General features: G+C 44.4%; 1 protein-coding gene and 1 pseudogene across 3 annotated transcripts in view; both read right to left on the bottom strand.

The window, feature by feature from the left end:
* The window catches only part of LOC124622267 (beta-1,4-mannosyltransferase egh), a 255,232-nt gene extending 227,618 nt beyond the window's left edge, over positions 1–27,614 (bottom strand). For all 3 annotated transcript variants that reach the window (XM_047147930.1, XM_047147931.1, XM_047147932.1), the window contains exons 1-2: positions 27,436–27,614; positions 25,791–26,623 (exon numbers count right to left, since the gene is read on the bottom strand). In XM_047147930.1, coding sequence (XP_047003886.1) covers positions 25,791–26,594 — 804 coding nt within the window. In that variant the 5' untranslated portion in view covers positions 26,595–26,623; positions 27,436–27,614. The remainder of the gene's footprint in view (positions 1–25,790; positions 26,624–27,435) is intronic.
* On the bottom strand, positions 16,333–16,450 carry LOC124623374 (annotated as a pseudogene).
* Positions 27,615–27,828: the final 214 nt, after the last annotated feature.

Below are 27,828 nucleotides of genomic sequence, written 5' to 3'. Positions count from 1 at the left end.
TGTGTCTGAAATAGTGCAAGAGAGAACTGACACCACGAATCCTGCAAGGCTGTCCATAAATCTCTTCTGAACAGCACGTTGCAAGGCATCCCTGATATGTTCAATACTTTTCATGCCTGGGGAATCTGGTGGCCGGCGGTAGTGTTTAAACTCAGAGTCACTCTGTAACAATTCTGGACGTGTGGGGTGTCGCTTTGTCCTGCTAGAATTTCTAAAGTACGCCGGAATGTACACTAGTCATGGATGCATGCATGTGATCAGACAGGATGCTTACGTACGTACGTCTCACCTGTCAGAGTCGCATCTAGATGTATCAGGGATCCCATAGCACTACACCTGCACACGCGCCCCACCAGCTTCAACAGTCCCCTGCTGACATGCAGGGTCCATGGATTCATCAGGTCTCCATACCCGCACATGTTCATCCGCTCGATACAATTTGAAACGAGACCCGTCCGACAAGACATGTTTACAGTCATCAACAGTCCAATGTCGGTGTTGGCGGGCCCAGGCGAGGCGTAAAGCTTTGTGTCGTGCAGTCATCAAGGGTACACGAATGGGCCTTAGAAAGGCCATATCGCCGTTGTTTGTTTGAACGGTTCGCACGTTGACACTTGTTGATGGCCCAGCACTGAAATCTGCTGTAGTTTGCGGAACAATTGCACTTCTGTCACGTTAAACGATTCTCTTCAGTCGTCGTTGGTCCGGTTCTTGCAGGATCTTTTTCCGGCCGCAGTAAAGTCTGATATTTGATGTGTTACCGGGTTCCTGATATTCAAGGTACACTCGTGAAATGGTCGAATGGGAAAATCCCCACTTCATCGCTGCCTCGGAGATGCTGTGTCCCATCGCTCGTGCGTCGACTATAACACCACGTTCAAACTCACTTAAATCTTGATAACCTGCCGTTGTGGCAGCAGTAACGTACGCCAGACACTTGTTTTATATAGGCGTTGTCGAAGCAGCGCCGTATTCTGCGTGTTTACATATCTCTGTATTTGAATATGCATGCCGGTACCAGTTAGGCTCAAATGGTTCAAATGGCTCTGAGCACTATGCGACTTCTGAGGTCATCAGTCGCCTAGAACTTAGAACTAATTAAACCTAACTAACCTAAGGACATCACACACATCCATGCCCGAGGCAGGAATCGAACCTGCGACCGTAGCGGTCACGCGGTTCCAGACTGAAGCGCCTTTAACCGCACGGCCACACCGGCCGGCCCGGTACCAGTTTCTTTGGCACTTTAGTGTAATTATCTGCTAACAATAAAAGGTTCGCTTTCAGAAAGTGGAAGACTGTTTGGTGTAGAAACGGTATTGGTGTCTGCAGGAAACTTTGCTGGCGACGTTTTCCGGTATGTGTGTTGTAAGTGCCCAGCAGGGAAAGACGGAAAAAAGAAAAATAGGACCAACCAGCGCTTTAGAAAAGAGCTCGCCTTCTAATCCGCTCTCAGTTCGTGAATATGCAGTTCTGCGCCAGTGTCAATAGGAAGAATAAACCTAGCAGACGGGAGATGAATGGCGTCCCGTTCAGCAAACAGTCTCTTCAGTGCATTCGAGAAACTCTATGAGAGTTCTGACAATTGGTACGTTACGTCACGCTACTTACGTGGTGGCATTCTTCGGTTGGTGTTACTCGGTGGGCAACTAGCAGACTACAAATCGGAAGGCCAGATGTTCAATCCTCGGTGGTCGTAGGATTTTCCTCGTGTACTTACCACTGCTTCTGTATACTTACTGTTATTTTTCAATAGTTATTACTGGTTTCGTTCATATATAGCCACATTCTGAAAACATACGTCACAGGGTGTAGGCGGAATTATGACGAGAATACTAAGGATGTTGTGAAAGCTATACGCCACCAATGACGGTGGATTCTGAAGATTACCAATATATGGCCGAAACTATTAACAACTTGAATCTTATCAAGTGTTTGTGTCTAAAGTCAAAGAAGCTATGACACGCCAGTTACTTTTTTTATATTTACGAAATGTAGTATAAAAACTTGTCACTTCTTACGCTTCTAGCAAAGATCTGTTGAAAGTGAAAAATGCTGAGGAGCAAATGGTTAACTTTAAGCTGTCGCTCTCACTGAGGTCGGAGAGCGGCAAGAAAGAGGATGCAATCTCCGATAGGGCTCTACTGTGTTCAAGCCTTCGGGATAAGGGCAGGTTCACTTTCTTTATTCTTAATTTGTAATCAATATTTCTTCAGGTGGCACTTCGTTAGGACAACAGGCGGTAATAAAATATTTAAACTTGCTTCAGGTCCAGACCTAGATTACTCAAATGATGGTGTGAGCAGTGAGCAACAGTATTACACAGCATTCTTTCGCTCTGCCGGCGAACTTGTTAGTACGAGTCTAAAAGTTAGCATCCGTCCGCCTCCGGCGCTTCTATTCTAGCGGAACTACTTACGCAGTAAATGTCACAAAGTAGCGTCAAGATCTCGGCTCACACATTTACTCGTCGCCCGAATCCGGACAGAGAGTGACAATTAAGACCAGCTAAGAAGATTTTTTTTTAAGTTTTTAACAACAAGAGCGTCAGCCAGCTGTGACCTGTGTTTCAGGCATTTACTGGCCCAGTAGTCACCGTAGTAGTAAAACGGACGTCGTGGACTTTCTGTCCACAATTACCTCTGTGTAGATGCAATTGTAATTGCAAGCGTGCCGTATCACTGGAAAGACAAGTTGTTTGGAAGGCTGGGTGGGCTAGCTTCTGAATCACCTTTTTTTTATACACTGGTAACTAGGAGTGCGCGCTGAGAACCAATGAATCCGATTTTTTAAATGTCAAAAGACCTTAAAGTTCTTCTTTAAATGATACAGACTTCATTAAAAATCTACATCGTTATTTTTTATGCCTACATATTTATTTCTCAAGTCACCCTGTAGACGAACACATTTTCCCAACCAGAGACCAACTGTGAAAGATTCGAATTCGTTGACGGAGACAAAACCCACCTTTGCTTGCGGCGCTTCATCAATAATCGAAGTGAAGTCCTCGAAGGTGTTCTTCAAAGTTTGGAAACAAATGAAAATCGGATGTGGACAAGTCAAGACTGGATGGACGATGATCGATGACAGTGAAACCGAAGGCATCGAACTGTTGCAGATGTTGCAGCAGGTGTGCGTGGTCTGGCATGTCACGCTGAATGACAGGTTTCTCCATGTTTGGACGAAATCTTCGATTTGCACACTCCATTACAAGACGCTGTTTCTGTCGCAGAGATATAGTTACTTCGCGCACCGATAGTTACACGCTACAATTCGCGGCCCTATAGCAGCAGTACGTACGAGGAAGCAACAAATACCGACAAATAAAGGAAAATATTGAATGTAATAAATCAGAGCTGGAATATATGTACTCATGTTATGGCACGATTCCTTGTTCAAATGGCTCTGAGCACTATGGGACTCAACATCTGAGGTCATAAGTCCTCTAGAACTTAGAACTACTTAAAGCTAACTGACCTAAGGACATCATACACACCAATGCCCGAGGCAGGATTCGAACCTGCCGTCGTAGCAGTCCCGCGGTTCCGGACTGCAGCGCCAGAACCGCACGGCTACCGCGGCCGGCGATTCCTTGTTGGGAACTGTAAATGATAGAAGTAAACTATCGTAGCAGTAGACCAAGATATGAGTACGTAAGGAAGATCCTCGGCGACGACGGATGTAGCAGTTTTTCTGAAATAAAAAATCGTAGCTGGCAAGCTGCAGGAATGAAAGTATGCGTTAAGGCTTACTTTTAGTTTGATGACCGAGAGAACTGAGCTCGCGAAATTGTAGACTCGCAGATCCTGGTGGAAGCAAGAGCTACTTTTGACTTTGGTAGACAAACATGGTCATTAAGCCCATCTGAGCAGTAATTGTCACCTGAGAGAGATGCTCGTCTGAGAAACTAACATTTCGAGGGTAACTCAAGAGGCTATAAACTACATTACTTCGGTGTAAAATAATGTGTTTTGAGCGTTTTGAGACATCCAGGTGTTCGAATTCTCATCCCGACACTTTTCGTTTGCTGAAAATGGCGTGGACTTCGCAAGGAGTTAGTTGGAGGTTGAGGTTTCGCTAATAAAGAAATGGAGGCACCTGATCCGGTTCCGCCGATTAACAGCTCTACTCTATGGTGCCACCAGCACCAGTGTCACGTACTCCGTGTTGGTCCATTTCTGGCCCTTATGCAGGTAGTTACTCAGCTTGGCAGTAATTGAGAGAGTTGTTAGATGATCTGCTGAGGCATTACTAAATTCTGTCAAGCTGGCGCATTTGATCGTAAAGAACCTGAGCTGGTAGGAGGGCCCTGCCCATAATGCTCCAAACGCTCTCCATTTGGATGTGATTCGGCGACCTTCCTGGCCAACATAAGATTTGACAAGCAGTAGACACTCTCGACCTGTGCAGGCGGGCAATATCTTGCTAAAGTATATGCCAAGGACAGCTTACCATGAAGGGCAACAAACGGGGCGTAGAATATCGTCGACGTACCGCAGTGCTGTAAGAATACCGCGGATGGCAACCAACAGGATCCTGCTGTGGAAAGAAATGGCACACCCAGACCGTCAAACCTATTTGTTGGGCCGTATGGCGGGCGACAGTCTGTTAGTATCCCACCGCTGTTCAGTACGTCTCTAGACACGTCTTCGCTGGTCATCGGAGCCCATTTCGCAGCAGGACTCCGCACTGAAGACTATGCCAGTCAGTGAGATTATTGGTCGTGTGCAGACGCCGCTGACAGCTGTGGGGATACCGACCTGATTGTCGCCCATCCTACGGTCTGACAACGAGGATTGATGGTTTCGGGTGCTTTTTTTTTAGCAGGACTCATTTGGTTGTCATCTGCAGGACCCTTAAAGCACAAGTAACGGGTAAGGCGAACTCTAGATTGCGGTTTATTGGTAGAATCCTGAAGCGATGCAGTCCTTCGACAAAGGAAATAGCTAACAATACGTTAGTTCGTCCAGTCTTAGAGTACTGTTCGTCTGTATGGGACCCTTACCCGTTGGGTCTGATTCAAGAGATTGAGAAGGTCCAAAGAAGAGCGACAAGATTCGTGACTGGTACATTTAGCCATCACCAGAGCGTTACAAATCTCATAGAAAGTTTGAAGTGAGACACACTTGTAGATAGACGACGCGCTAAACAGAAGGGGCTGCTCACTAAATTCCGAAATCCAATCTTCGCCGAGGATGTAGAGCATATATTTTTACCACCAACTTTCAAATCGCGTAATGATCATCATTCAAAGATAAGAGCTCGTACTGAGGCGCTCAGACAGTCGTTTTTCGCTCCCGTGATTCGCGAGTGGGAGAGATGGGGGCGGGAAGTATGACTTTGGCGCGAATTGTGCCCTCCGCCACACACCGCTTGGTGGCTAGCGGAGTATATATATAGATGTAGAAAGCGCAGCGGTACGTCGACGATAATCTGCGCCTCGTTTTGTTGTTCTTCATGGTAAGCTATCCGGAGCTTACATTTCAGTAAAATATTGTCCGCCCGCACACGGGAAGAAGTTTGTACTGCTTGACTTCGTGCTTGTCAAACCGCACCCTGGCCAGATCGCCGGCTGCCTCCCAAACTGAGCATTATGGACAGGGCCCTCCAACCATCTCGGGAGTTTGACGATCTAACACGATAATTGGACAGAATTTGACACCCTAATCCGCGGGACGACATCCATCCAATAACATTATCATTCAATGCCAAACCTAATAGTTGCATTCATAAGGGTTGGAATTGAATCAACGCGTTATTGATTTACTCACTCTGTGAAGCTCTTTCTGTTGAACGAATCAACAAATGTTTCTGAAGGTGTAACCATTTGCTTGTCTGTACATGTACCTCACATTTACCGATTTCCGTCCCATTCGAATAGTTTCTTCGTGGTGCGTCACCTCTTTTTTTTCCATTAGAGTGTATTTCACGACACGTTACCGACAAGGTGACAGGTGCTTCAAACGTGAGGTTCAATTTAACAAACTTGAGTCGTACGTCTATGCGCTTCTTTGACAAACCTATGGACAGAAAAAAGATGTTTGACAAATAGGTGCGATCTTCGCACCAATTACTGGTCATCTGCCCCACCGAAGAGATATTTCGAAATCCCGTAAACTTATATTTTGTTTACTAGGCACGATGCGGAACTGGAACGAAGGTTTTCCCAAAAATTAAGAAACTCGGTAGCAATATGGAATGCGGTATCGAAAGCTTTCTGTGTCTCGCCTGCGAACAGATCCTGACAAACGAGCGGTGCTTTAGGAATCCATGTCGACTGCTTTCGGTCTCAAAGCAAACACAAGAAATATTCCGTAATATTACGGCAAACCGACGTCGGTGTGACAGCACTGACGTTCGGAACATCTGCCCTGCAAGCAATGTTTAAGACCGGATTAACCTGTGCTCTTTCCCAATCGTTCATTCACGGTGTAAAAAGCGGTTGAACTGCGCATTCGTCACCTTGCAGCTTGCACGTCAACACGTCTTGCTCCACCGTAGTCAGCTGTTTGTCAGGTGGTGCTTTGGCGTCTGAAATGGCCGGCGTTCAAGGTCTGCGGCGAGACGCGTAATTTGCAGTGGAAGTCTTCCGTCGCTCTTCTATTTTTGCTGAAAGCCTCTTGGCGAGGCTAGGAATAATTTTTCCCGCCGCAGGCAGGGAGTAAAAAGACGCCCGGCGGGGGCAGGCGGTGGCTCGGCACGCCCGCAGTAGGCGTGACTGCGTGGGGCAGTCGCGACGAGGAACCGGCGCTGGCGCGGCGGCGGAAGTGCGTGCCCGCAGCTTCCTGCTCCATTGTGCGTTTCCGGTTGCACGTCACCCGTTACTTCTGACATCTTCCTGCCTCCTATCTCGCCTGTGCTGACTCGACGCTGCGATCCAGGATGGAGTTCTGAGGGGCTCGACTTTCTACAGTTGTGGTGACAGTAATGAAAATGGCTCTGAGCACTATGGGACTTAACAGTGACAGTAATGAAACATCAGCTTCAGATGAGTGGTCATGTGACCTGTATGCCAGCTAATCGTGTGCGCTCAACGGAACGGTGGCCTACTTGCTCAGGGAAGGTATAACAAAATGACATAAAATGCCCTGGAATGGAAAAAAAATACTTAATTGATTAGGGGGCTACAGCATCTAGTCGGCAAGTATGGTTTAGACTTGTTCATGAAAGCTCATGACACTTCGACAAGGAACGGGGGGAAAAAAAAAATCGCTAGGCAGCGGGCAAAGGAGGAACAAATGATCAGTCGAAGAAACATAGCGGAGGAATTCACGTCTTCAGCCAGAACTGACGCAGCGACCAACGAACTCCTGAAGTTTCAAAACTCGTCGTCCATTAGCGTAGGACAGCCTATGATGGTACAATGTTGACAATTCCTACATCCCAGAATGCGTAACATTTAGGAGTGTAAAACTGCCATAGGCTAGCCGGCCGGTGTGGCCTGATGAACTCAGATGTTAAGTCCCATAGTGCTCAGAGCCATTTGAACTATTTTTGAGGATGGCAGTTCAAACTCTTGTTCGGCCATTTCAACGTCTTACCTCTGTACCACCTCACTCGCTCGCACACGAATAAGTTACTTGTGTAAATACTGTGCACAAAAACGGCGAAGATGTGCGGACATCAAAAAAACTATGATTATCGCGCTAGGAGACCCTTTGAAACTACACGAATCACTGTTATTGGTAACACACCGACTCTTAGGCCAGCATGTAGACGCACTCTTGGATGCGGACCGCTGCGCATGTTTACGGGACAGGAGCTGGAGTGACACAGCGGGACGCCCACCTGTCGCGGGAGGCCTTGGCAACGGCCGGTACAGACCCCTCGCACCTGCGAGCTATTCCTGATCGCGCGCCGCCCTTGTCGCTTTTATAGACCCTGGCCAGCCTACTCCACTCCCATCGCCACCATTACTGGGTCGCTACCGTCCGCCTTTGTAGCTTTGCGGTTAGCGTGTTTTCCTACCGTCTGGAGAACGCGGGTTCCATTACCGGTTCTACCATGTGTTTTTTCTTCGCGAAACGGTTGGAATGTGTCGCGGTCAAACCCTCGAACGAGAAGTACAGCGGCTCTTGTCTGGGTAAGCCGGGAGCGCCCTACACCCACCACATGTCACTCTACACTGACGGGCCGGCCGTAGTAGCCGAGCGGTTCTAGGCGCTACAGTCTGGAACCGCGCGACCGCTACGGTCGCAAGTTCGAATCCTGCCTCGGGCATGGATGTGTGTGATGTCCTTAGGTTAGTTAGGTTTAAGTAGTTCTAAGTTCTAGGGGACTGATGACCTCAGGAGTTAAATCCCATAGTGCTCAGAGCCATTTTTCTACACTGACGCCACAGGTAGAAGGGTGACATTGACATCTGCATGGTGCGAAATTTGGCAACTGATCCTAAACAATGAAAAGTGTGAGGTCATCCATGTCGGTGCTAAAACGAATACGTTACACTTCTGTTACAAGATAAATCAGCCAAAGCTAAAGGCCGAAAATTCAACCTAGGAATTACAACTAAACTGGAAAGAACACATGAAAAAATCATTTGGGGAAGGTGAACCAAAGACTGTCTTTTATTGGTAGAACACTTAGAAGATGCAACAGATCTACTTAAGATATTGCGTACACTAACTATTGTCCGTCTTCTTGTTGGAGTAATGCTGCGCGGTGTGGGATCCTTACCGGATAGGATTATCGGAGTATATCGAGTAAGTTCAAAGAAGGGCAGCACCTTTTTATTATCGAGAAAGAGGGGTCACAATGTCACAGAAATGATACATAATTTGCGGTGGACATCATCAAAACAAAAGGCGTTTCTCGTAGCAGCGGGATTTTCTCAAGAAATTTCAATCACCAACTTCCTCCTCCGAATGCGAAAATATTTTGTTGACGTCGACCCACATCGGGAGAAACGCTCGCACGGAAATATAGTGGTGTTCGTTTTTTACCGCGCGCTGTTCGAGGGGGGAATAACAGAGGATTATTGTGCAGGCGGTTCGATGAACCCTACGCCAGGCACTCAAGTGTGATTTGCAGAGTATCGATGCAAATGTAAATGTAGATTGGTCAGCCGACTTGACATGGATTTCTAGGCCTCGCAGTCTCTGTCATTGTTGAATCATTAGTGTTGTAAACGCTATTGGAATGTTTAGCCATAAAGGTATAAACGTCTATGCCCACTCAGTAACTAACTGCAACAGTATACAATGAATTGCATCTTAATATATGTAACAGCAACATTAAACCGTTATTAATGGCAGTAGCAGCAGCAGCAGCAGCAGCAGCAGCAGTAGTAGTAGTAATAATAATATTATGATGATGATGATGATGATGATGATGATGATGATGATATCATAGGACCGTCTCTAGAGTTCTCCACACATTACAGCCTTCGACTGTTCTAATCTATGTTCCTCGAGCAGGTTTCCGAGTTAAATATTGACAAAAAAATATACGCCAGAGCTGAAGCTTATTCATAGCAAACGCACAGTGATACACTAGTTTGGTAAGAGTCGCGGCTGAGCGAAGTATTTTGGTACGAAAAATAGTATTTCAGTGAGTTCAGTAGTTTTAGAGATATGACGTAGTTAAGTTTAAACACTTTCTCGGACGGGAAAATACCGCCAATTGAGAAACAATTACAGTTTTCGACAGGTTTTTACCATGCTTGGCATCCCAACCGTTGATTCGTATCATAAGTGAATTTCAGTTTATTTTTTGGCGGGAGTTTTGTGTAGGAGACGGAGGCTATAATGCGGATCTCTACCGCCGTGTAGGCGTAGCTCTGTGGCAGGCAGTTCAACCTGTTGTGACATTGTGGCAACTCTGTGTGCGAACTAATTTAATGAAGAATGAGTGTGTGTGTGTGTGTGTGTGTGTGTGTGTGTGTGTGTGACGAAGTTTTGTTGTTATTCTAGCGCGAATGATACACAGAGCTATACCACAGCATTAAAAGTATTCCGTCTATAAAATGATCAAATTAGGACAATAGTAACAATAAAGATCCCATTTCTAGATCATGAAACGGCCACACGAGGTATCGTGGTTCCTATGTGCTGTGAAAATAAGCCAAATGGCTTGTCTTTCGCAGTGATACGTACACGCAGAAAACCGATAAAAACGGCGAGAACAAATATTTTGTAGACTTTTTAGGGAAAGAATCCGTCTCTCCTGACAGGGCAGGTTTAAGAAATAACACCTCACTTTACTGCCGGCCGGTGTGGCCGAGCGGTTCTAGGCGCTTCAGTCTGGAACCGCGCGACCGCTACGGTCGCAGCTTCGAATCCTGCCTCGGGCATGGATGTATGTGATGTCCTTAGGTTAGTTAGGTTCAAGTAGTTCTAGGGGAGTGATGACCTCAGATGTTGAGTCCCATAGTGCTCAGAGCCATTTTGGCTCTACTTCTGTGTAGAGTGTATTAGGTACATGAGAAGAACAGGACACCCCTAACTTAAGTACTGTCTCCAGGGTCTTCGATATTTGGTTACACATAGAAATCTCTCAACAGGATATAAAGATAAAAGTCCTATGTTTGCGATACGTTTCCTGTTTTAATATTTTATTGTCATTAGTCAGTTTAAAAAAGAATAGGTTTTCGACATGATTAGAAATACTACAGTGTTTTATACATACATGAATCTCAAAATTTTTTACGTAACTTTTGTTGGAGATAGTGACTAGACTTCATACTTCTTACGAGTTAAATATTGACGAATTTTTATAAATGCTATGCATCTACGACCCAAGCTGACATCTTACAGAACCTCACCGACTTTTTCCTGCATGTTTCGCAGCGGCCCGCACTGCCAAAGGTTGTTATTCAGGTTGTCGCATTAATGAGATCGGACAGTGTACGATCCCACGGCACTGCACTCGGCACGGTGTAGTTTCCGTGGAATGAGCAGCCAAATGCTTAACAAAGAACATCGAGCAATACCTAGAACAACGTTGAGTTCCGTGTTAAGCTTGTGATGAACAGGGAAAAGGGGTGGGGGGGGGGGGGGGGGGGGGCGTCCCTGAGGGCAGTGAGCTGTTCGGCGATGTGTTGCCGCTCAGTAGACATTTTTCTTCCTGCACTTTTTTTATTCCCATTCGCAAAGAAGGTAGAAAGGCCCCAACGACCTGGGGTAGATGGGCCAACTGGGAACACTTCGCGCCAGTTGCCTGATACTGTTCGCTTGTACGAAATTGACACTCGGGACAGTGGCTGATGGGAGCGACCGTAAATGGAAATGCCTTTACTGTCGGTTCCATCGGCCACCGTGCCAAGTGTCAACTTGATTTTTGCGAACAGAAACCTGCGGGGCTGCGGACCGTCGAGTGCGGTGTGCTGGAGCGGGCTCCGAGACGGCGGCTGCTATTTCGGTAGGCCCTCCACACTCGACCCTCCCATTCCCTCCCCCTTCCGGCGCGAGACATGCCGCAAGCCTCGAGCCACAACAAACTCCAGCGCGAACACTCAGCGTCACGACACTGCCGGGAGCAACAGCCGGTGACCCCCACTCACCCACAGAGCTCTCGGATTGACGCAATGAATCCCAATCAGCTAGCACAAATGAAAACTGGGTTTCAACAACGAAATCGCATAAGCAGTTGAGGGGTTTTCTATTTTGGGCATTTGAGGAATACCGAGTGCATAGAAAGCAACAGAAATAAACAGGGAGAAGTAAACATACGTTTCACAAGAAGAAGACTGCTGCGTTATAGCCAATTATTTCAGTCACAGCTGCATTTTAATTTGGACGATTATCTGTTTCTGCCGTTATCGGACTTTCACTGTTTTTCAGTTGTTACAGCGTAACAACTTTTTCAGCCTTTTGACCGCCTCAGTATTACAATACTGCTACACTGATAATGTTAATACAGTTGTTATTCTGTGAAAAAGCTGAAAAGTTCTGAAGATGTCCGATATGTAACACACCATTTTAGAAGATATATTATACTAAATGATAGCACAACTCTTTAGTTTCTTAACAAGATGATTATATGTCAGTACCAGTAATCTCTACTTTGTGGATGATATAAAATGTAAATGATTGTGAAACAGCAACACATCAAACCTTTAACACTCTTAACTGGCAAGAATGTCTGAAATGAACGTATTCTGTACCAATTATTATATAATGAAAGCGTCTAAAACAAGAGTTTGAAAAAACTTGTAAAGCACTATTATGTATTTGTATAACAGATACATGTAACGAAAGTCACTACCTTTCAAACTAATTAACACAATTTGCCGTATTATGCAACCTAAAACACGACAGCAAATCCTCCAAAAATAAGTTCTGTGTAAAAGACAGCATTACTGTTAGCACTATTAAAAAGCTCTGCCAGATATAAATCGGAAAATAGTATGGGGGCTATGCTTAATTTAGTCTTCGTATAATTAAAGAAATTATAAAATTCATCGTTCGTTTTGCACATTTGACGTAAACTGGTGTGATAACTTTTTTTCTTTTTTTGGCTGAATTGTAGATCTGAAACTCACGAGCATTTGAATCAATATTGTACGTGTGTGAAAATAACTTAATACAATGATTTTTAACTGTAGTATCTAAAGATTGTAGTGGGACGATTTTTCAAAAGCCTAAGAGAGGGAGTTGTTCACGGGGAGCCGCTCTTGATCAGAGGTTTTGTGACGCACCACCTCTGTCACTTTGAGAAATAAAAAATGCAATGAAAATAATAAAGGCGTATCTGTTACTTATTCCACATAGCACGCTGAATGGATAAGATATGAATCCAGTTCTTGGGACTACAATGAGCAGAAGACACGATAAATACCTGAGATACACCACCCACATGAACAATGTGTATTTTGTCGACATTTCAACTGCAGCAAGTTTACGTAAGTACACTTTCATTTAAAGAAGAAGACATTACGTCATATATCGTCCGAAATCGCCTTATTCAATCGCAAGTGTGACTGATATAAATAATCACCTGTAACTTTTCGATAGTTGATGCCTCTTTCAACAAAAAAATTCTAGCTTCCAATAGATTCCTATTACAGTTTCAGTCTCACCACATAATTTGTCCAATTGGAGTTACTTGGGCAAGTGTGAAAAAAAAAACTTCCAAAGCGGAAACCACTGGAAAACTGAGCGTTTTATCAGCGAAAGATATAGAGATGTATATCCCTTTTACCAGGCGCATGCAGACACTCATCTGCATTACACAGTCCCACCTCCAAGTGAACAATTCATTATATTTTGTGTAGATCAGTCTTATTTTTAACGTCTTAATATTGTAAATAGTTCTGTAAGTTAAACAAATCATGTTCACCGATATGGCTGGAAATCCGTTCTCAAGATATAGAGACCGAGCAATCAGGGCCACTGCTACACCTGTGCCTTCCTTTCGTGGAATATAGTGTTCAGGAAAAAAACAAGAAACCAGCGACTGCGGGCCGAGAAGAGAAATCAGCATGACGCCGTCGGGGTGACGTAACTGCGCTGGCGGAAAACCTCGGCGTCCCTCTCAATAGCCGTATTCCACGATTCCGGAGAGACGAAACTTGAGCACACAGGCAGCTCTGGTCTGGCAACGCCAGGCATACGGTTGGTCTAGCTCTACCATACGTCTAGCACTTAATGACAGCGGGCTTCTGGACAAGTTAAAGGATCGCGGCCGGTAGTACGGCCGCATTCGACTGCAACAGTCGGGAGAGTTACAGCAATGGCGGACGCTGTAAAGTGCGAATTGCTTTTGACGCGTGACGGAGTTTTAAAACAACGTCGAGCGGTCCGTAAGTCCAACAGTATGATGTCACATTTTTGTAGTCCCATTTGAACCAAATAACACAAAAAAACTATCACAGTCGCACGTGGAATTTGTTTTGATCTAATTAAGAAACACAATGCTATCTGCACTTTGTCCTCGCTTGTTAAGTCGAGAACGAGCTCATCAACTTTTTTGGGTGATCAGTCTTCTGACTGGTTTGATGTGGCATGCCACGAATTTCTCTTCTGTAGCAACTTCTTCCTCTAAGTTTTGCACTTACTTTTGTAAACCTTCGTCGCTACTGCTGTGCAGGCCGAGTTGCCACTGTTGTTACGGTAAGCCGAGTTTGTGAGTTCGTTCAAAAATGGTTCAAATGGCTCTGAGCACAATGGGACTTAACATCTTTGGTCATCAGTCCCCTAGAACTTAGAACTACTTAAATCTAACCAACCTAAGGGCAGCACACACATCCAAGCCCGAGGCAGGATTCGAACCTTTGACCGTAGCAGCAGCGCGGTTCCGGACTGACGCGCCTCGAACCGCTCGGCCACAACGGCCGGCGGTACGTCAGCCCTTTATTCTCTGGACAGCCCACGTTGATGTGCCAACAAACGGTGTGGTCACGAACACGTCTAAATTCGACAGCTCCTTTCTGCCAGTCTGTGACGTCTCTCCATTGCCATGCAACCTGCTTGCAAATACACACCACTTGTCTGCCATGACTTCAGTCAGCGGTGGACTGTCACATGACGGTCTGGTACCTGTTATATACTGCCTATAGCACTCAAAATCGACAAATGTGGCGACTAGTATGGCGCTCGGTCAGCTTATAAATGCGGCACAGCCAAAGTAGGTATGGGCATAAAAAAAAATCACGTATGTGAAATGCTGTATGCAGAACGAAAAACGTTGCATGTAACACATTAAAGTAGGAAAGTGCAACTCTCGAATTAAATACACACATGGCATAGTAAGTGTCTTGCTTTAATACATTTGCGTTAAGCGATTTACGCAAACCACGTCCGAAATAAATCTCAGTTGCCAGACGAAGACAAATCCTGCATCATACGAATATACACCCGGCTTTACACCCGGCGAACAGTCTTCCCGACGGGAGGCCCTAATCACACGACATTTACATTTATAGAGCGCTCTTCGGCACTGGTCCCTTAATTAGCTAGCATTTAATGTGAATCTCTCGCCAAGCACAAAATCCCAAGCGACTGGGAAATAGCGCATCTGATGACCGTATATAAGAAGGGTACAACAAAGGACCCACAACATCGTTAGAGTGCGTTTGCTACAGATTTTTGAGCACATTCCAAGTAAATGTACAACATTTCCTTGATAGAGTCTTATCCACAGATCAACACGGAATTAGAAAGCACCGCCCGTGCGCTAAGCATGCCCTTTTCTCGTTCGATGTCCTGCGAGCCAGGAATGAAGGGTGACAGGCAGATTTCACATGCCTAGGCTACCTTAAAGCGTTTGACACAGTGGCACACTGCTAACTGATAAAAGATCGAAGAAACGGTATATTTTCACAAGAACGAGCTCATCAACTTCAAGTGGCTCGAATTCTTCAAGTAACAGAACCCAATACGTTGTCGTGGAAGGCAACAGACATGGGCATCGTCAGTAACGCCCACGTTAAGTGTGATAGGGCCATCTTGTTATCTGTCTACATTGACGATCTGGCGCATGTGGAGAATGTTTGCTGATGATGCTGTAGTGTACGGGAAAGGGTCGTCGCTGGGTGACTTTAGGACGATACAAGATGACTTAAAAACACTTCTAATTGGTGTGTGAATGACAGCCTGCTCTAAATGTCGAAAAAAGAAAGTAACTGAATGCACACGAATAGGAAAAACAATCCTTTAATGTTGGATTACGGCATTAGTAGTGAGCTGCTTTACACAGTCCAGTTAAAGTCGGTCCAGGTATCACGTTGCAGAGAGAGATTAAATGGAACGAACACGTAAGGATGGTAGTAAGTGAGGCGAATAGTCGACTCGGTTTATTGGGAGAATTTTAGTAAAGTGTAGCTCATCTATAAAGAAAACCGCGTACAGAACGCTAGTGCGACCCATTCTTGAGTACTGTTCGAGTGTTTGGGATCCCATCAGGTTGACTTAAGACAGCGAAGCAAATCAGTGGCGTATTGCTTGATTTGATATGCGATTACTACGGAAATGCTACGGTGAACACAAATGGCACTCCCTGGAGGGAAGAGGGCGTTCATTTCGTGAAACAACGTTGAGGAAGTTTAGAGAACCGGCACGTGCGGTACAGTGCAGAATGATTCTGCTGTCACCAATGTTTATCTCGCTTGAAGACCGCGAAGATAAGTTAATAGAAATGTGGGATCGTGCGAAAGAGTACAGACACACTTTTACCTGTCTCCATCAGACAATAGCACTCCGTCTTCAGGCCACGAGTGGCGTACCGGGACCATCCGACCGCCATGTCATCCTCAGTGGAGGATGCGGATAGGAGGGGCATGGGGTCAGCACACCGCTCTCCCGGTCGTTACGATGGTATTCGTGACCGAAGCCGCTACTATTCGGTCGAGTAGCTCCTCAATTGGTATCAGGAGACTGCGTGCACCTCGAAAAATGGCAACAGCACATGGCGGCCTGGATGGTCACCCATTCAAGTTCAGACCACGCCCGACAGCGCTTAACTTCGGTGATCTCACGGGAACCGGCGTATCCACTGCGGCAAGGCCGTCTCCATCAGACAATGGAGCGGCAAAATGGATGACTAGCAGTAGAATAAGGTGTCCACCGACACGTGCCACGTGGTTGCTTGCGAGGCATGTATGGAGATGCAGAATGCCAGTCCAGCTTCTCGAGCAAAGCGCGACCTCGCTGGAGGAGGAAGAGGGAGTTCTATGAGGAAGTGCGGAGAGGCGCCGTGGGGAGGCGTACCCAATGGCCCGCTGACCGCTCAGGTGCCGGAGCAACCTACCACACCAGAGGACCTCCAAGGGCAGCGCGCCGCTTCCTCCTAGCTCCGGCGAGCAGCGTTGCGCAACGTGTCTGCGACGACTCGCGAGCCGTCGGCACACGGGTCGCACAGTCGAACTAGTGACTGGCGTATTGTGATGAGCCAGTTGCTCGGCCACCAGTGACAAGACGTCTTCAATTGGTGAGAGATCTGGAGAATGTGCTGGCCATGGCAGCAGTCTAACATTTTCTGTATCCACAAAGGCCCGCACAACACCTGCAACATGGGGTCGTGCATTATCCTGCTGAAATGTGAGGTTTCGCAGGGATCGAATGAAAGGTGGAGCCACGGGTCGTAACACATCTGAAATGTAACGTCCACTGTTCAAACTGCCGTCAATGCTAACAAGAGGTGACCGAGATGTGTAGCCAATGGGACCCCATCCATACCAGCACGCCGGCTGATACGCCAGTGTGGCGATGACGAATACACGCTTCCAATGTGCGTTCACCGCGATGTCGCCAAACACGGATGCGACCATCATGATGCTGTAAACAGAACCTGGATTCATCCGAAAAATTGACGTTTTGCCATTCGTGCATCCAGGTTCGTCGTTGAGTACACCATCGCAGGCGCTCCTGTCTGTGATGCAGCGTCAAGGGTGAACGCAGCCATGGTCTCCGAGCTGAAAGTCCATGCTGCTGCAAACGTCGTCGAACTATTCGTGCAGATGGTTGTTGTCTTGCAAACTTCCCCCATCTGTTGACTCAGGGATCAAGACGTGGCTGCACCATCCGTCACAGGCATGCGAATAAGATGCCTGTCATCTCGACTGCTAGTGATACGAGGCCGTTGGGATCCAGCAAGGCATTCCGTATTACCCTCCTGAACCCACCGATTGCATATTCTGCTAACAGTCATTGGATCTCGACCAACGCGAGCAGCAATGTCGCGATACGATAAACCGCAATCGCGATAGGCTACAGTCCGACCTATATCGAAGTCGGAAACGTGATGGTACGCATTTCTCCTCCTTACACGAGGCATCACAACAACGTTTAACCAGGCAACGCCGATCAACTGCTGTTTGTGTATGAGAAATCGATTGTAAACTTTCCTCATGTCAGCACGTCGTAGGTGTCGGCACCGGCGCCAACCTTGTGTGAATGCTCTGAAAAGCTAATCATTTGCATATCACAGCATCTTCTTCCTGTCGGTTAAATTTCGCGTCTGTAGCACGTCATCTTCGTGGTGTGGCAATTTTAATGGCCAGTAGTGTATTTTGCATCTGAAAAAAATTGAAATATACAGCGTCATAAATGTTGAAAAAGGTTTGGTGACAAACTTTGCTTTTCTGTCGCTGTAGTGTGTATTGTTACGCTATTTTGATCGCATTTTTTTTCCAAAATGGGTGATGAGACGATTATTTGACATGTCAGTACAAACAGCGAGCTGTTTCGATAACAAAAGCTACTTAAATTGCTTGGACTTTCGTGGCCACTTGCTGACAAACAGCCTGCTATCTCTGGTTCTTCGACCGACGTTCGTTTGATGATTTTTCTGACCTTTTGCCAGAGCAGGTGGCTGGCATTGGCAAAGCTTCACCCTCCATTGCTGATGCAGAACTTCACCAGCAGCAATGAAGGGTGAAGTTTTGACAGCGCCAGTCCACCATCAGCAATGGAGGGTGAAGCTTTCACAATGCCACCCACTCGTGCTGGTGAAACGACAGAAAAATAATCTAACGAACGGTAGCCGAAGAAACCGAGACAGCAGCCAAAAGGTATTTGTCAACGAGGTATTTAACTGATCACTACGGCGTTATGCACATTGTCATTTTGTGGAGGCTCGAAAACAGAGGTTTGTGTTGCGCACTGGGGCAGAGCTTGTCACTCCCACTCCCCCCCCCCCCCCCCGCCCCCCCCCCCCACCATTCCTGCACAGCACGCCGCACCTAACGCCGCAGTAAACCCTGAGCGTTGGCCACTCACCTAACCTCCGCTGAAAACTTGGGATGTTACAATTAGCCATGCAGGAACAAAGACTTGTTTGATGTGGGCGTTAAAGGTGGTGAAATGTAGGTGGCGACGAGAGAGGCAGAGACACTGTTGTCCGATTTACCACCTACAAATACCATTCGAAACACTCACCGTCAATAAATTGGTATTTTACAAGAACAGCTTATTGGAACTGATTTCGAAAGATCGGCTCATAAATCCAAGGCGATCGACCTAGTCGATCGCGATCGAGCACCCCTGGTGTAACGCAATATCGAGCGTGTCATTCTGAACCTGTGTTTGAACGTATACCAATGAGATGAAAGCGCCTTTTACGTCATATGCGCGTCATATCTTCAGTACAGAGAGTAGAGACGCGGTATTAGCTTTTAGATAAAGCCGACATTTGGTGGATTTTACAAATTACGTTCTATGAATATATACCATTTCAAAGTACCAGCAAATTTATTTCTCTAAAATCCGCCATTACTGTTTAGAGTTATAAAATGTCGCGAAACGTGATATAGCTCGAAAATAATTTTCGAATTGTATCTAGGATGTTATTAAAGTATGTCGTTTAATGGCAAAGGTACATTGAAGATCCCTTAGAAACATTTTTCTTGCTAAGATTTGTTGTAATTAAATGTCAGTTAATAACACATCTGCCAGTAAAGCCTTCAGAAAATAGCAACATACAAGAGAATGTCGCATATTACCCAAGTTTGGTGTAGCGTAAAGGGTAGAGTTAACAAAGAGAGGTGTGATGTGTTGCAGGTTTGCGTCTCACTACACCAAAAGTTTTTTACTCACCTTCGCGTTTTCCGCTAGGTTCTAGACTTTCTAATTAATTTAAAACAAGTATATTCTACAATATTCGATGTTGTGTAAATGTAAGTGCGTTTTCTCTTAAGAATGTGTGTGTTCGTTTGGCTTAACGTACAAGAAAACTTGCACCGATATATTTTTTACTTCCTTGTTTAGTCTTTTATTTCACACGTTTTAAAGATTCTGATACTGAGTAGAAACAGCGATCAAATAAGAATGACATTGAGGTTTTAGCGAGAATGACAAACATTATTTCAGCTTATGTAGAAGGTTATCAGAATTTGTATCGCACTATTTGAAATGGAAATTTTGTAAGCTCATGTCCCTACCGACTGTATATGGATATGTCCTTTTTGCCTTTTAACATGTTCATGAATATTGAGGCCAGAGGAGGAAATCGGCTTTTTAAAAAGCTGCCGTACGCATTTGACGCCCGTAAATTTCGTAAATATTATGTCCAGGCACGCATACCGTATGCACAAGCCGCATCGTTCCTGAGCGTTCAGCATCATGATGAACTCGGCATGCTCATCGCTGATGTTCGAATGCACGGTCCGTGTGCCAACGGCTTAAATTATCATGTTCCTCGTCCCTTCTCCTCCTGCTTCTTGCCGTGTGGCCATACAGCCAGCTCACAATACCAACATATTCACTCTTATCATAATAGACAACAAGCAAGAGGACAGTTGAATAGTATTTGGACTGGCAGTGAAAAATATGTTTGTTACAGTTCGAATATTACAACATTTATCCCTGTCAATCACTTATTTTCTTCAATGACTTATGTCCAGAGGTTACACACGCATGTTCGCGAGGGGGGAGGGGTCAGTAGTTTAAACCATTATTTCTTTTCGTGGATGTTCCCAGTGCTCTATGAAATACTCATGTAAACCATTAATATACCTCAAAATGAGGGTGTTAGCCCTTGAAACGCATCGTGGAAAAAAGAGGGTAATAAAAGTGACTGACGCAGGTAACTCTTAATTGATGTTTTATGTCACAGACAGACGCAGTATGGAAATCACAGGTCAACATAGACAAAAAGTTTACATTAAAAAATCTTTATGTAGTCCATGTAGTGCATGTTGTGTGCCCTGAATTGCAAAAATCATCCCGTATACTGCGATTGGTTTTTGTGTGAACGTAAAAACGTTTTTCCAACAAAAATTTACTTATCTGCCGCAACAAGTTGAAGTTACAGAGCGGCAAGTCTAGTAAATAGTGTGAATAGTTTAATGAAATGTGCTCAAAAAGGTCAATTGTCCCAGTGCCGGCAACATCCCATTGTTAACTCGCTCAGGTGAGATGGACAGGAAGGAACCAGGAAAGAAGCAGACGAAGAAGTGTACGCAATATTTGAAAGTAATAAATTCAGTCGTAGTAGAAGGGAGAAACTGGTTATGTTAATGAGTGAATAGTAAGGGGGGGGGGGGGGGGGAGAGGGGGAGTTTTCATAGCCACAGCTGCAAATCTGTAGAGCTTACCCACTTGTATAACGCGTGGTCTGCTGGTGTGCAACCTTACTGGGCCACCGGAGACTTTGGCTTCGCAAGAGATTTACTTTCTTACGACTTCACAGCCACATCATCCCGTGTGTGAGTGTGTGTGTGAGAGAGAGAGAGAGAGAGAGAGAGAGAGAGAGAGAAAATCGTGCTGTGATGTTATGCATGTTAAGAAAAGAAAGTCCTGAAAGGACTGACAACGTCACTTGAAGATCATGTCACATACTTCGATCTTCGGTGAATTTATTACGTTAGTATCCTTTACTATCGTAAAATATTCACATTAACAATGTTTCGTCCAAACAAAGGTAATAAGTTATGTACACATGAATACTGATGGACAAAATTTTACCAAAATGCAGGTACATTTCACTGGACAAAGTAACCAACTGTATAATAAAACGTACTTACATCTTACTTCATACCACATTTGTCGAAGGCAAAAAACAAGTGAATACTTTATCATACAAAGCGATTCTAACAAAATGTTTGTTACTGAAAACGTCAGCTGTCGTTAAGGCACATTACCTTCGTTTCTATTCTACACTTGCCGTGCAGTACGAAAGTACTGGGCTCTGCTGGTCCAAAACTCTTCATGCTCATCACATATTCGAAATGACACTCCGTACTCCGCACCCTTTGTCATCATTTGGCCTTTTAGTACAGAGTCGAACGCCCAGCAAACAAATAGCTGAATGCAATCTACCTGTTCGTTCGCATATACCACTTGAAAAAATAATAATAAGAAGAAGAAGAACTGTTTCAAGTGACGGTGCTCACTTGTTATAGGGTGCTGCAACAAACGGACGCATCAGTGCTTGCAGCTTGACATGACGCAGTTGACGAGAGAGGAATATAAATACCTCCGAATAACAGAAGAATCTTCTTTATTTACAGTGCATCGATAAAAACACTTTGAATTGATGACACAGAAGGTGGTTGTTCGGTGAATTACTTTTTGGCGTCGTAAAGCAGTTGTGAAGCTAACTAAGTTTTTTTGTGGGTTGATTCGTATCGTCTTGCAAACTTTCGCTGGATGGATAAAACGGGCATTTCCTCCCAGTTTACAGTGGCTTTTCTCAGAGTATACTCGGAAATTTGCTATCCATCAAGTAACATCACATTGGACATGACGCGGCTCAACACAAAGAAAAATTGTATGTTAGCAGATACAGCTTGTTTAAATTTTTCTTTTTGTACAGAAGCAATCATTTTCCAACAAAATGTAGGAGTCACCGTACCATCAAACAGTATGGCGCTTCATAAACTTCAATAAATCTAAGGCCTGACTAAGTATAGAAATATGTATTACATTTTATATTTTTAGTAATGGTTTTCATTCAGTGGAAAGGAATTAGCGAAGTATAACTCGTGACTGAATGAGTCATATGATCGTGACAGCTGCCACACACAAAGAACGTTTTCATGAATCCGTTATCTTCAACAGCAGCCGAGAGAGGTTACGCAAAGATGAAGTGGCGGATGAACATTGGAGAGGTTCGTGGTTCAAATTCCCATCATGTTGCTCACATTTAGGTTTCATGGTTCCCCTAAATAGCTTTAGACTTATCTCAGGACAGTTCCTTTAAAAATGACACTAGAGATTTCCTTCATTAATCCGACCTGTTGTGAGTAATGACCAACTCGTCGACCGAACTTCAAACCAAATCATCTTTCCTTCCTGTAACGGCTGTGTGTTTGCCATCGTGCGTTTTGGGATCGAAGTCCTATCCTAATCGCTGCAACAAAGTGCATTCCACCTGACAGAATGAGATAAGTGGCCGCAATAAAACTAGGCTACTTACGCGGGCAGTAAATCCAGTCTAATTTTTCGTTGGCGCGATGCTTGTATGCTCTGAGACTAGAATAATTATTTTAGTCTTCAAGTTGCATTTAATTAGGTGGTAACCATTAATCTCGGCAACTAATTATATATAACTATTATTAACTAACCTAAAAATTGGGATCTCGTCCTAGAGCATTCTAATTTTATCGGCTACTTATGAGAAGATTTGTTAAGAGTTAATATTTTCTGCTCCCAAAATACAATTGCCTGTTGAAGACAGTTATTTACTTTCCCTTGTCGCTTTACACAGTCTGCTGTACCGCTACGTGCAGCGGCTGGTTACGGTGAAAATGAGAAAATTGGAAAATATTTAATTTCGTCCGTCTCATCTTCGATATACAATCTTTGCTGCAGTGGTTACCGGTTTCGGGCTGACACGCTCATTTTCAAACCACAAATCTTGTTATCAACCGTAACTAGCCATATAATATGGTGCCAAAAGGCAGGAATAGATTCTCCACATAAAGTTAAGACGTAGACAACAAGTACTCTCATTGATACAGGCTCATATCAATGGAACTACTTGTCCACAGTTTAACTTTCTGTACAAAAGCTATTCATGCCTTTTGAAAACCACCGCAGCAAAAACTTAAATGCAACTGATACGAACGAAATAAACAAATATCACATTTCTTCAATACTGAACAGTTGTAGACCTACCATTCCGTGGCACCATACCTTGAATCAACTGTGATAATGAACAAAATAAACGCTTATTTCCGGTTAATTATGAAATATGATAGTCTTTGAATGTCAAGTGTGGTCAACGCAGGCGACGCCAATAGCATGCTCACAACAATAATATGGACGGTTAGAAATATTTCCAGGGAAACAAAAATTACATTCATTACAACAACCATGTAATCACCTACAGCAGAGGATTCTACGACGCACTCACTGACATGCCCGAAAATGAACTTATTCGAGATATGGCAGGGCCTAAATACCAGGGCTTCACACAGAAACTATTAATTACCTTCATCTATGGAAACCGATATTTAGCAAGAGTCTCTTGGACGAAGTGGCACAGAGAGAAGACACTAGGCTCTTTCTTTCCCGGAAGATGGCTGTTCAAATTACCTTCCGGCCATTATGATTGCGGTATTTCCCTAAACCGCTTATTGCGAATGCTGGGATGGTTCCTTTGGAAGGGCACGGCCGTTTTCCTTCCCTATTCTTCTCCACTCTGAGCTTGGGGTCTCTCTCTCTCTCTCTCTCTCTCTCTCTCTCTCTCTCTCTCTCTCTCTCGTGACCTCGTCGGCGATGTATATTGCACCCTCATCTTCCTCTCCCTCTGCGCCTGATGATATGCCGTTAAACAATTGCAGCTGACAAAAGCAGATGATAAATTCACAACACTGTAATAAGAGAACATTTCTAATCAATTTCCATACAATTCTTATGGCTTCATTCATTCTACGACGCAGAAAACTTTTATGAAGGTTGAATCCCACCGCGACAGCATACAAACTTACATTACTAATCAATATTGCAATCAAAGGAACAGCACGACCGTTCAGCGCGCATCCGTGGCACTGTGAGTCCACTAATCGCTGCAGCGCGCAAAAGAGGATGTTTGTCACGTATAAGTGATCTTTAGTTACTATCACGGACTGAGCACGAAAAGTATTATTATTATTATTATTATTATTATTATTATTCCCTGATGAATGTCTGCTGTTTGAATCAGGACAACACCCACCGAAGCAATACATCAGCATCTGCACGATATTCATACATCTCTCTCTAGTAACCAGTTTTTGGAATTCTCCCGGTCAATTTTGGAACAGTTTATTTCAATGTTTCATTGAGCTTCTGCCGGTACAGAATTTTTCCTGCATTTCTATGGGGCAATTCCACGTATCAAACACACCTATAACGAACTATATTACCTTTATCGCGTACGTTCGTATACCCTGACAGTACAAATAGGCACGCAATCCACAAACCAGAGCATTTACCCGAATTCTAAACCCTCCGCAAGTAGTACAGCACGGGCCAATAAGCGCTAGACCTCACCAAGAACAATATAAATTCTTTATCACAATTAATTATGTCAGTGCAAAGGCAGATTAATTTGCAATTCACCTGCAAAGAAAGTACAGCTGGAATGGTGCGAATTATAGGCCAATACATAAAAATAAACATTCTGTTTGGAAGACAAGTTGAAGGTACCTTTGACTATATGGTTTTCAGCAAACAGCTATCAGTCACTAAACTGATGAAAAATCATTACATTGGGTTTTTGCCGTTCCTGCTTCGTATACTCATCGCATGTTCAGAAGCCTGCAGTTCATTTACGACAGTCGGTGTTGATCGATTGTTACATTGCAACATATTTTTTTAAAATTAAAAAAGGATTATCACATGTTTTTATTGAAAATGCCTTGACATCACTAAATATTATGAAAAAGTTAACTGGTTACCACTGATAATCGGTCATCATCGTAACTCCATGCAATTTTTTGCAGTTTGTATTTCGTGACTGACGTGAGTTGTACACACCAACGACTGTGACACACTTTTGTTGTAACACACCGGTAGAGTATTCAAAACCGATCAAATGTATCATCATCAGAGTTTGTTTAACTACATATTTCAATAACAATGCCAAGATTCATTGACGACGGGATGTGAAGAAATTGAGTTAATTGTTATTTGTGTTTACTCTGGCGTTTTCGCCTCTTGTTATAGCAATTATTTTTGTATTTATTTCCAGCATTTATGATTAAAATGCTTTTGGCAATTAAAAGCTAGGCAGGCTGTTCGAAACCGGTAACGACAACATATAATGAAACAATTTATGTATTTAGTCGATGGTAACTATTTCACGTTATATATCTACTACATTACAACCTCTGCCGCATATATTGAAAACTCAGTATCAGAACACAGTCTGTAAATTAGTTTGAGTAACACCTTGCATCCCATGTAATGTAATATGAAGATACTTACCTGTGTTACAACGTATGAGCCCTTCCAGCTGAAGAGCGGCTTGTGGAACATTGAAAACTGCAGCCGAAGTTTCCCCATGTCATCCGCAACGCGAAAGCTGTCAGCCAATGTTGTGACCCAGTTCACGACGTCTTCATTGGCGTACGTGATTAATCCTTGGCCAAACTGATGCTTGCCGTCCAGGACGAAGTTCAAGATTCCTCGAACGGAGTTCTCCGTCAACAGAGTCTCTTCGTCGAGGTGCACAACCCAGTCGTTGTCGGCGAGTATGTTCACTCCGTCCTCGAGGCAGTACTGTAGTGCGCGGGCCTTGAACAGGGCGCCGCTCTTCGGACGGTAGGTCGCGGGCACCACTACTTCGCGCACCCGCCTGTGGTTTGCTAGCCCGACCACTTTGTCGGTCACCACTTCTATGAGGAAATTTTCGAGACCGGCCTCCGTGCAGCATGTCATATTGCGAGCCACATTGTTGCGGACGAGTTGCGGGTAGTCACCTCGTGTAACGACTCGTATGCAGATGAACGGCGCCAGGAGTGGCGAACCCTTCAGCGGCACTTTGTCGGGGAATGCATTGTACAGGGTGAGACCGGCGAAGTTGAATAGCACCTGTGGCAGTGGCAAGAAAGTTAGCAGGCGTATGAGGTATAGTGAGAATGCCCCAAAGTACCCGTAGCGTTCCCAGGGATCAAAATCTTGTTGCTTGTCACTTCCTAATCTTATACCACCAGTGCAAATTTCGAAGATAGCTATTACTGTAAGCAGTAGGCAGCAATGCAGGATGTGTTTCGTTCTGCTGCTAAGCATGACTGTTTAGTTCCTGTTGATTCTGATATCTGTAATGAGAAAACATTAAGAATGTGTTAAAATAATTAGCGAAACGTTTAACCACGAAAAAAATTCAAATAAACAAGTGGTATAAAGTGATTTAGTATTCTACTCTATACACAACACTCTCCACAACAAATTAAAAACTGCGACGTTAACAACAATGTCGGGCAACGCTGTTGTTCTCACCATGTTTATGCCACTACTATTAAATTTACGATGTAAAAAATTACTCACTCAAATGTACCAGTCTTTCGAACTTTTGGGTCCTACAAAAGTTTCAAACGCTTGCTCTAGAATGCAAGACTACACTTTATAAACATATAAAAACTAAGAACGTTAGCGCAATGAACACTGCCTCTCGCTTCCCGACGTCTAACAAAATCTGTCTTTTGGTACAAGGAGAAGCTCGCAGCATCCGAGAGCTACATTTCTCTGCCGTCACGTTTCTCGTTAGTCAGTTCTGTTCCCGATAGCATAAGGGATTCATAAATAGTCCATTGCATTATGCATTTACAATACATGTGTGTAACTAATGTCCTACACCAACGCCTGTAAAGTAGTTGCTTCTCAGAGGGAACATTCTTTCCGCGATCATAATTCTCACATTATTTATATAGTCATCAGCCGCTCTAATATTGCCTTCTGTAAACCTGCCACAACAGCACATAATCGAGCAGCATACTATGTTTACAAATATTTGAATAAAATCAACAGTAGTAACCCACCGGCACTACGAATGTATGCTACAAAAAACTTTGCGACTGAACTCCAGCACCTGAGTAATGGATGGCTTAGCACACTGGATTCTGTTTCTCACCTGAGACAAATGATACACTGGGTAGGCACAAACTTCCACACAAACACTGTACATGCACACACTCACTACACCTCACACTACTGTCTACTCTTATAACCCCACTGCAACCGCCCACCCGGCAAGTGCACCTGCACTCGCCGTTTCGATTTTCTGACGCTTTCAGTTGCCTTGCCTTCAACACTCCAGTAGTGGGGAATGCACAGCCTTCTGTATGAGTCGTGTCGCTCACTGATAAGTTTTCGAAACGAAACTACAGATCCATCTTGTTTTCCTTTCACATAATCAGTTAATATGAGGAAAGAATTTCACATTCCGGTTTATCCAATAAATTTAACCATATTTTAGGAAATAGTCATTTATTACATAAAACTAAAGATGAGGATGTGAAATATT

This window comes from Schistocerca americana, chromosome 7 (assembly GCF_021461395.2).
Source record: "Schistocerca americana isolate TAMUIC-IGC-003095 chromosome 7, iqSchAmer2.1, whole genome shotgun sequence".
Taxonomy (NCBI): Eukaryota; Metazoa; Arthropoda; class Insecta; order Orthoptera; family Acrididae; genus Schistocerca; species Schistocerca americana.
The sequence above is the reverse complement of the archived record's forward strand: the minus strand, read 5'-3'. Positions and strand labels throughout refer to the sequence as shown.